This window comes from Clavelina lepadiformis, chromosome 6 (assembly GCF_947623445.1).
Source record: "Clavelina lepadiformis chromosome 6, kaClaLepa1.1, whole genome shotgun sequence".
Taxonomy (NCBI): Eukaryota; Metazoa; Chordata; class Ascidiacea; order Aplousobranchia; family Clavelinidae; genus Clavelina; species Clavelina lepadiformis.
In genome coordinates this window covers 13,998,874-14,009,380 of record NC_135245.1, presented here as the reverse complement: position 1 = coordinate 14,009,380, position 10,507 = coordinate 13,998,874, and the positions used below count along the sequence as shown (strand labels likewise).

Here is a 10,507-nt window from a genome sequence, read left to right as displayed (position 1 = left end):
AGATCCCAGAATCTTCTTTGATCAGCTATCCGTCTTTGTTTATGATCACAAGATCTTCACATGATTGTTTCTAACGCGGATGTTTTTCAAGCGTAGGCTTATCATGGAGTCACGTGGTTATGGTTGGGTTGTCACAATACCATCATCATAAAGGTGAGTAAATTTCTGTTGATATTAGTAAATGAAAAAGTGAGAACACCAAGTTAGATTTTTCAGCAGAATCCATTGGAATTTTGGGTCGAATCACTATATTCTATTCGTGTTGCGCTTGGATTGTCATTTTGGAGTACGCGTAAATTATTATCTAATAATTAATTAACCTACTACTATTTTCAGCCAATTGGGGCGAGCAACTTAGATATCATCGTAAAGGTGAGTACATTTCTGTTAATGTTGCCAAATAAAAAAGTGGGAACACCGAGTAAATTTTGGACCTAACCACTGCTTTTCCTCTCACGTTGCTGGTGGGTGAGGTGTTCTTCAAGTAGTCTTCCTGTTAGTTTTATCTAGAACTTGTTTTAATTTCCTAGTTAATCCTTTTTTGTTTATTTACTGATTTCATACCTTACATTTTACATAACTTTGCTGTAGTTTATGCGTGACCATCTGGTATGGTTGCTCTAATCACGCATGTCGCTTCGCCTTTGTGCGCTGCCGTGCCACGTCGCGTTGCCCTTTTGTTGGTTTGAGCTTTATGATATTGCTAGGATTTTGCCAGGATGACAGGGGAAAAGCTATAATGTAGAAGCACGATAGAAAAACAAAATTTGTTTTCCCGAACAACCAAGTCTGAGCTACACTAAGCTTAAGTTATGTGTAGCTCTGGCTACACCTTGTGAGGTCGATAGCCGAATTGTAAGACCGCTGAACTCGCAAAAATGCGGCGCGTGTTCCATATTCGATACCCGTCGGCTTTACGCCGCTACATGGCGCTACCGTTGTATTGCACTCGGCGTTTCACTTGTGTAGGTGTGTGAAGACGTTCCGAGGAACGAGAACAAAGGCTGTCATATACTGTATATCTGTATACCTTTTTATATATGCCATACCATATGAAAATTATCTTTTCGTGAAAGTTTGAAGGCAAAGTTTGTGAAAAAATATTAGTTTTTACAGCTGTAACCCACCATGAATTCCTTTAAAATGCTTGATGCCGCTATTAGGCCTACAAGAAGAATAAGACCGTTTTCACTAGTTGAAGTGCGGAAGCTCTTTTGTTGCAATCAGCATGGTATTACCAGTACCAGTAATGTTTTTCATATCAACGCTTCAGCTCCTTTGACTGTCTGTATTAAATCCGCATACACTGGCAATCGATTGACACAACATTCTGTTTACACTACTGCAAATTGCTTTTCTCAATGGATAAACATTGAAACTGGAAAAGAGTACACTGTTTCACTGGAAGAACTTAGAAAGTTGGTTGATGATGATGATGATGAAGTTGTATTGATTGATGTACGACAGCCTAATGAAGTTGCAAAAGGCAGAGTGCCTTGCAAACGTTATGTTAATATACCAGTGGGGGCTATGTTTGCAGCATTGTCAATGAATGATGATGATTTCAAAAAGGAGTATGGTATCGAAAAGCCTGGAAAAGAAGATGATATTGTGTTTATGTGCCTGGGTGGTGTGCGCAGCACTTGGGCCTTCCAAGTTGCTCAGCATTTCGGTTTCTCAAAGAGTAAACATTACCCTGGTGGATGGGCTGAATGGTCAAGGTCGTAATTTTGTGTCCAATTAACATTTAACTACATCTATATATTTTGAATTAATTTTCAAAGTTTCAATATTTGTGTAATTCTTCAGGCCTGGTGTGCATTTCAGGGCAGAACTTGCCGAGATCTCAGGTTTGCAGACCTGTTAACTCCGGTTTGCGCTGTGTGCAACGGCTAACCAAGTTTTGCACCCATTCAGTCTTACTTCAGTGCATGTTTAACACTTAAATAGCTAGTCTAGATTTATCTAAGAGCCTATCAAAAAGACTTTTGGGCCGGATTATTCCTACTAATATTTGGCCAAACATTTTGGCAATATGGATCAAGCCAACCTCGCTCATTTATCATGCTTCGATGATTCTAAACATTTTTTGAAGTTTCTTGACTTTTTTGCTACTATGAATAAAATTTCTTCATGTTTTGTTTGAAGCAATTTTCATTAAGAAAATTTTGCCCGCAAAAATAACTGATAATTGGATGAGTTTGCCTGAATATAAGCCCTAACGAGAAGAAAAATTTTAATTATTAAGCGGCAATTTGTTGGTCCCAAAATTAAGATTTATAAGTAGGCCAAGTGTGCAAAATTGTATTTGAAATGTATTTTGGGTGTTCAGCTGCCATGAAGTACAGACCGGTCTGAGGTTTGTTTCTTTTTCACAACTAGGCAACTGTGTAAAGTAATGCATTAAGTCGAATTATTAATTAGCAAGTTCTATTGGTGTCACCAGTATTTATGTATATACATTCATCTAATAATTAATTTATAACTAATAAAGTTGTTTGTTTGTGGTAATAATTGCTTAGTGAGATGTATTTAGTTTCAGGGAATAGACATGTAGATATAGCATTGGAGTATCCGCAAAAATATTAATGAAAAGTATGAATGTAGTTTTGATATATGATGCTAACTATCATGATAAAAATCTTGCTGAAGATTTGGACCGTTTGAAGCAGAATATTTCAAAAATTGTTGATGCAGGTATGTTTGTACCTTGTAAAACAGGAGTATTTTATATTTATTGCAAGTGAAACTGTTTTGTTTATTAATCTAATAGTCAAAACAACAGCTTATTGATACTGTTAGATACATGTAACTAGAAATTGTATGTCTATGTGTTGAGTTTAACTTTCATGAATTTTTTAACGGAAGAAACTAATTTTGTACAACTGATTAAAACTTGCAAAGCTTTGTGTGTTTTCATAATAAGCTAATCGCAAAGTTTGTTAGTGAAAATTATTTTGTTTTATGATTTATGTAAAGCATGTATTCAAATTTTGAGGGTGTAATGTAAGCGCTTTCAAATAGACTTTCTATTCTATGTGAATATCCTCGCATTAGAACAGTGTTCCCTAACATTTTGGTAGTCATGTTATCCCTGGTATATTTTTGCAAATTTCATGGAACTCCTCATCCTCCTCATTAATAAAAGTTTTAAACAATGAGTAGGCTATGACTAGAAATAATTACTTTGAAGGCCCAGTGCAAATCATTTTACTGTTTTAAACTTACCGATACCCAAGTGGTTAGAGAGCTGCGCTCATAAAAATGTGGCCCGTGTTCAATACCGGGTTGTTCTACTTTTATAATGCCCTTGGTCAAGGCAATAAACACCCTTATTTCTGTAATCCTGTTCAGTGGTCCTGGTAAACATTACAAACTTGGTCAGTGCGATATAAAAAAATTAAATAAAAAAAAAAACGATCAAATATGAACTTGCACAATGGCAAGCTCTACAACTTGAACGATGAGGAATCATTGCAAGCTTTAAGTGTGCGAAAACTGTCCTCAGTCTGATCCAAGGATAACGATTATCTTACCATAACAAAGGGCATGGTTACCACTTACCAACAGGGTTACCAATCAAAAAGTAACTTTATATCGACCGGTCATTTTTTCTTCACAATTGTATTGCTACATTTCAGGAGTGGATTAAGATTGGTTGAGGTCCATGGGTAAAATTGAGGTAGGGACCCCTTTGGAAAAATCGCTCAGTATGTCAGTACTACTAAATGATTAAATATTGCGGCCTAGTCATCTTATTAATGATACTAGAAGTTTTCAAATGCTTTTCATGTGAAATTGTCACAAAAACAACTAGCTCCTCCCAAAATCTTTCGTTTTACATCAATTTTATTGATTCGTCTTACAGACAGTGGAATGGTGGCCAATATTTTTGGAAATTTTGTATAGGAAAACAAAACAAATGTCTTTAATTCAACAACAATGTGACAAACTATGTGTTTCGTTAGCTCGTCATAAGTTTTTTGTAAGTGGAAAGTCAGCGGATTCCAATTTTCAAAAATATTTAAACTTATTATTGGTATTCTCAGGAATTCATGGAGTTGGGCTTGAAATATTCCATTTTTAAATGATTGCTACAATAAATGAAAAAAAAAACGGTTTCACTGTTTGAAGGAGACGTGTTTTAATATTTTAGTCCTGATCAACCACAGTTACCTTCAAAATTTAATCGAAAAGTATCAACAGGTTTCTGCTTGTCGAACAGCTTCACGGTTTTAACCTTCATGTGTGGCAGACAGTTGTCCAATTATTTTTTATTTTTGCCGTTATTGTAATAAAACATGCCCAATATTTCAAACGTTGTATACATTTTCATGTTGTACTTTTTTACACCTGTTAGTGATTTACCTGCTGACTGCTGAGTTACCGATATGCCACAAACATCTCTCTTGTTTGATCTTATGCGTCCCAAACCAGTTTGTCCTATTTTATTTTTAAATATGTTATTCTTATTCTCATACGCAGTTACAAGGTTACAGTTGCGATATTTAGTGAAATGCTTGGCGGGCTGCACTCAAAATTTGCAAGGGCCTTGACTAAAACACACCATGTACAAAATTACATTTGCCTATGTACATGATTACATATTATTGGTTTTGTATGTATGTTTTTTAATTACAAGATACTTCTTGCAAATACTATGACAGTTTGGGTCATTAGAATTGTGATTGCTAGTAATGCAAATCCACTCTGCTATATATGTCTTAGTTTGATTGTATCACATGCCTCTAAATTAGTGGTGGAATCTGGCAATTTTATTCAATATAGCGGAATTTAAACAGATGTCTTTCAGTTATTCTTGTTATAACAGTTATTAGTTTAGTTATTAAGATTGTTCACCAATTGCAAGAAATCATGTCCCTTAAAATATCAGGAGGCTAACCTATCAAAGCTCATAAAACCACTCTAAATATCTTTCGGAACACTAGGGTTCTATGGAACCATTGTTGAATAACTCTGTATTAGAATGTCTTAGATTGTTGGTTGTACAATTTTTTAGAGCGCAGCATTTTTTTTTAGAATGCACTCTTGGAGAAGTAATACCATGGAATAGTGTGAAGGTTACTTTCTGTATACCAAAAGAGGCAGCTGAAAGGCTGAAGCAGCTTGCACACACAAACAACAACCAACTGAATGACCTCGGTATATTATCTGTTCAAGTGGAAGGTGGGTATATTTTAAATTAGTTCTTTTGTAGCTGCTGTACACAAGTATTCTTAGTGTTTGCTTATTGTACTCCACAATACAAATTGTTAAACATTTGCTTGAGCTTTGAGTAATTTAGCTAAAACATGGCTGTGTCAATTAGGGGAAGAGATCATAAAGTTAACGATAGAAGATGGTGAAGGAAATGAACAGCGACTAATTCTCCAGCAACAATCCTCAAGCACATCTCAGCAAGGTAGTGTCACGTTAAATTCTTCTAGGCCCCAGGATACCCTGCTTTAACAGCCAGTCATTTGAACGAAAAGTTATCTCTTTGACATTAAGTCACCTCACTAGCCCAGTTTTATATAAAAACAATTTTATTGGCTCTTTTCAACAAATCAAAAACATCACACATAGCTCCAGTGTTAGACTTCAGCGTCATGAAAATTGTGACCGTCTCATACAAGCGCTCGGTGTAGAGTAGACTGTCCAAAAACTGATGATTAGGCGTTAACAAAAGCGTTTCTTGCCTCGGGAAAAGATGGTTCGGATATGCTCATACAGTAATCTTAAATGGCACACGAAAACAGCGTGAAACAAAAGATAAAAACATCCCACTAAAGTATGTGGCTAGAATACAAATAACACATGTGATAAAAGACACACAACTTGGCTTCTAGCGAATGTACATGATTAAGAGTGCTAAACCAGTAAATCTTATCACGCATAAATGCCTAAATTGTGACTATATTCAAATATAATAAAGCATATGTAAAAGTATTGAAAACACACCTTAAAAAATTCATTTCGTCACGGTAGCAAACTACATTTTGTGTACACTGGTATTATGCACTTACCTTCATCGTTTATACTTCACACACATTGTAACATTTGTTTCAAATAATATCATAAGTTGGAAACAGTAATAAAGGTTGAGGTGTAAATTTGTAACAGTAACATTTACTAAAATAGAACTTCCATCTTCTACATTGAACTTTAGAGTTCTGAGTTGCAGGTCAATACTAACCCAAGCATGACACCTTTCGTTGCAATTATTGTAGCCCAAAACCTGGGCTTCACTCACCACCCTGTCATTTGCAATTCACTAACTATGAACTAATATTACAGGAGCTACTGGGCAAAGTTTTAATGTTGACTGTGCTAATGCTAGCCAGTCTGCTACATACATTCATTTGCCCCAGCCAAGTAATCCACCTCCGAAGAAAAGAACTCGGAAAACAAAAGAGAAGCACTCAACTAAACAGAGTAACCAAGCCCAATTAAAGATGAACAACAGCAGTAAATTTGAGCAGAATAAGTTGTCAGAGCAGTTTGCACGTCCTGTGTCACTTTCCACTGGAAATGAAATTGCAGGCCAAAATTCTCAGTATCCCATGACTCAACTCTCCCCTAGTGTTGAGCAGATCGTTTCTGAAAACTGGGACCAACAAATGCATCAACAAAATCCAGAAGAGGATATCATGGGCATTCAACTCCAGAGCTTTATTTCTGGTGCAAATGTAACTACTGGCTCAAACATCAATCCAAGTACTAACCCCTCTTTTGACCAACAACATGGCCCTGTTCAAGGAAGTGGTGTGACTGGTTCAGCACCAACAAACTATGATACTAATTCTACTGTTATTATTCCGTCAGTTAATCACAGACTTGACTTGCAAAAACAGCAAGGTGTGCACAGTGAATCTGCTGGAACTAAAATTTTTGGAGGATCAACAAGTAACTTGATGCATAGAAGTGGAAACCCCGCTATGTTAGACGAAAACCATTTTAACCATCACATCAATGAACCAGGTAATTGTAAAGGCAATACTACATGCTTAATTGTTAAGTTTTACTTACATGTGCTTTGTACTACAGGTGGCAGAACACTGTGAATTTTATAAGATAAATGTACATAAAAGCAATAGCCAAATACGATAGCATTTTAAAAATTTGTTTATTTTGTTAACATGCGTGTCAAACTCCCGGCTTACAATAAAAGTTGGCCTGCAAAGGTTATCGTTTTCATTGAACTATTTCCGGCCCGCGAGATCATTGTACAGTATAACTTACTTTTTTCAAGCAAGAAACAAGATTATAACAAATCGCACAATTCAGCAGCACAGCAGTTGCCCCACCATACGATAGAATAAATAGATTTATTCAAACCCTTGTAATCTGGGCTGCCTTTGCTTTATTGTTTGTAAATTCTTTAATGCTTTTGCAAGGAGATGATTGAAACATAATGATGTAAGAGAAGAACAATCAAAAATAGCCCCGTCAAAAATCGTCCAAAACATCAAAACATTTGGTGTTGTTTCGCTGTCTGTTCCAATTCATGTACTCGTGTCACAAAACGTTCAATCAAGTTTTATCCTTACGGCCCGCGGCGTTAAATAAGTTTTGAGTTTTGATCCCTGGTGCAATTGAGTTTGACACCCCTGGCATAAGGTTAAGCTTGTGTTGTGTTGTCAGGGGTGCTTTGTAGTCGGAAATAAACAGAATACTGTTAAATGAAAGTTCATTTGGGCAGTGTTTTCAACCAATAAGGAATTCTTCCCTAAACCGTCTAAAATTTTGTGTGGGAATTTTGTACATGTGATAGTTGTGAATGTGTCATGTTACACACAACTTTTGTGGTTGATGTTTTATACTATTTGATAAATTGCTTTTAAGGGCAATTGTTTGAATTTTTGCATTGTGTAGCATTGTGATTTGTCGGAATCGTACATCTACCTCTCATGCATTGTCTTCATATGGACATTAGGGCCATCGAATATGTAGAACCACTTAATTATGATTTGTTGATATTTATTTTGACGAGTATTTAATTGTATTTTGGTAGGTTCAATAAACATGGAGTCATCTGAACCATCTCAGATTCAAACAATGTTCAGCGGTTATCAGCCAAATGGCCTTCAGCAAGGAACACCGAATAATGCTTCGCAGCAAAACATGTTGCAGAACTGGCAATCAACTCCAGCCATGATTCCCCAGGCATCTGTATTTAAATCTTCCACAGTACCTGCTTCCAACTTCCAAATGCAGAATAATCATGTTGATGCAATTGGTTCTGGTTTTGTAATGCATTCACAAAGTGCAATATCGCCGGCCTCTGCTGGACACAATCAATTTCCTTTTACATTTACAAGTGGACCCAAAGTACCTAATCCAATGGAAATGCTTCCAGATGCAAAGATGCAGGGTCCGGGCATGTCAATTGCCAGCCCTTTGTTGGTAAACTTGTTACAAACTGAAGCTTCTTCAGGAATGTCTACCATTTCACATCCTCCACAAACCACATTTCCTCCTACTTCTCCTTCCACTGCAGCACAGAAACCGAAACGTAAAAAGGCTCCACGTAAGAAGAAACCACCAAAATCTTCTCCAACAACCCAGATACCTGCAAATACACAATGCTTTACTGGCATGTACAATATGCCTGGCCAAGTAGGAAATCCGAGGTTTCCATCTGGTGAACTCGTGAATCAAGATCATGTTAATCTATCGAACCCTTTGCGCAATGTAAACTATGGGGACGCAAAAGTATCAATAATAGAAACCATTAGTAGAAGTGATGTTGGAGCACAATCAATGTCATTCTCTGGCAGCTTTGATAGTAACGTTCTGCCACCAGGTTCTCAAGTTCAGATGTTTCCAAGGCCCGGATCCGTACGAATGCCCACGAGTCCTGCTTTTTCATCAAAACAAATAGGATTTTTACCAAAGCAAGTGCCCAATATGTCTTCACAACAGCAAATGTATATGAATCAAATGCAAACCCAGTTTGGACATGTAGATCCAGGACCAGCCCAAGGCCAATCTTCTCCTGTCATGGTACAGACAATGCAACCTCAAACAGTGATGCAGTCAGCTGCAATGCAAAATGTCAATAATTCTGGGCAATTTTCTGGTAATTTCCAGCATATTAACGGGCAGTCGAATATGATGCAACAGCCTTCAAATCAACCGCAACCATTTTCTGTCACACCTGATGGTGTACCCAACATGCAGCCAGGTCAGTTGTTTATTAACAGTTTCCCAATGCAAAGCAATCTAAACAATAATAACAGCAAACCTTTTGCTGAAACTTACACCCAAGCAATCGAGCAGTTGTCTTCAAATGACCTGAAATCCCCTCCAGTTTTACCAACGTTATCTCATGGTCATGGCACACCGAGACCTCAGTTCCAACCATATTTGAAAATGTCTGGTAATTTGCCCAAAAGTCAACGATTAAATTATGTTGGAAGGCTTTCCACTGGTGTAATGTCTGTCATAATGAAGGTTCCTTGCACCAGTTTAGAAGTTTCAAAAGTATCTCCTATTCGCTTCCCAACACTGCCATTACTCTCCACATCTCAAGGCAGACCAAGTAGTCGGTCTATGCCGTCACGCAAGTCCCCAGCAGCTTCGTCAATGGATTCTACATCATTTGGTAGTCCTAGTCCGACATTGGGACAAGCAATTACTCCTCCAAACTTACATCTCAATTACATAGCTGCATCCTCATCACCTCTTGCATCCGGCAGTAGCAGCAGAAATGGAACTCCTAAACCTCGACAGCAATCCATCACTTCACGTACTAATTCTGCTATGATGAAAACTGCTAACCCACGAAGGCCGTCGTTAGATCAATACAGCAGTCCAGCCTCATGTCCTCCAAGCCGTAGCTTTAACAGTGAACCATCCACGCCTACGAACATGCCTTCACGACCGTCAAGTGCTGCACTGAATTCCGTTCCAAATACACCACAGCCAGTAGGACAACCAGCAATGCTAGAGCAATCCATCCACCAGCCAAATCACTACGCGCAAGTCCAACTTGCCACGGGACAATTATGGCAATCTCACAATGCTACTGCACAGACTCACGGAATTGCTAGCAATTGGGATGGGCAGGTTGGCCACTGTTCGTACCCAAATATGTCATCGCACTCGGTTTCGGAACCTAAAGCGAGTGTATGTGGCTCAGTGGATGCAAAATTGGATGTCAGGCAGCAGTCCCTTTTGACTACAGATCAGTCAATACAGCAGGGTAGAAATTTTTCAAATGTTTATGACAGCAGACCTTCCGGTAATCCTCAAGAAACAACCGTTGCAGACAATGTGCCAACTATCAAGTCTTCTGTTACTGAAGCTTCACCCCCTGCTCCAATAAAGACTCCAACTTGATATTAATTTTATACAGGCGCCAAAGCTGGCCTTCTTTGTATTCTATTTCCTTGCTTTTTATCTGCAAGCCCATAATATGCGGAAGGATGTGAAATATAAATATGTGAAATGTTCGTTATTAGTTTAAAATGTATTGTGTCAATATATAGAATGATGCACTGCT

General features: G+C 37.7%; 2 protein-coding genes across 2 annotated transcripts; both read left to right on the top strand.

Moving 5' to 3' along the window:
- The first annotated feature begins 962 nt into the window (after positions 1-962).
- On the top strand, positions 963-2,536 carry LOC143462086 (thiosulfate:glutathione sulfurtransferase-like). The gene has a single exon (XM_076960124.1). The coding sequence runs from the start codon at positions 1,129-1,131 to the stop codon at positions 1,726-1,728; it is 600 nt and encodes a 199-aa protein (XP_076816239.1). The 5' UTR covers positions 963-1,128; the 3' UTR covers positions 1,729-2,536.
- Positions 2,537-2,560: 24 nt separating this feature from the next.
- On the top strand, positions 2,561-10,507 carry LOC143462085 (uncharacterized). Its single transcript, XM_076960123.1, has 5 exons — positions 2,561-2,697; positions 5,041-5,187; positions 5,330-5,422; positions 6,298-6,981; positions 8,015-10,507. The coding sequence occupies exons 1-5, from the start codon at positions 2,589-2,591 to the stop codon at positions 10,342-10,344; spliced, it is 3,363 nt and encodes a 1,120-aa protein (XP_076816238.1). The 5' UTR covers positions 2,561-2,588; the 3' UTR covers positions 10,345-10,507.

Bases quoted from the DNA above. Each gene is read 5' to 3' on its own strand.
- LOC143462086 (XM_076960124.1), top strand. From the start codon at position 1,129: ATGAATTCCTTTAAAATGCTTGATGCCGCTATTAGGCCTACAAGAAGA.
- LOC143462085 (XM_076960123.1), top strand. From the start codon at position 2,589: ATGAAAAGTATGAATGTAGTTTTGATATATGATGCTAACTATCATGAT. The intron at 5,188-5,329 runs GTGGGTATATTT...TGTGTCAATTAG, and splicing joins ATTATCTGTTCAAGTGGAAG to GGGAAGAGATCATAAAGTTA. The intron at 6,982-8,014 runs GTAATTGTAAAG...GTATTTTGGTAG, and splicing joins CCATCACATCAATGAACCAG to GTTCAATAAACATGGAGTCA.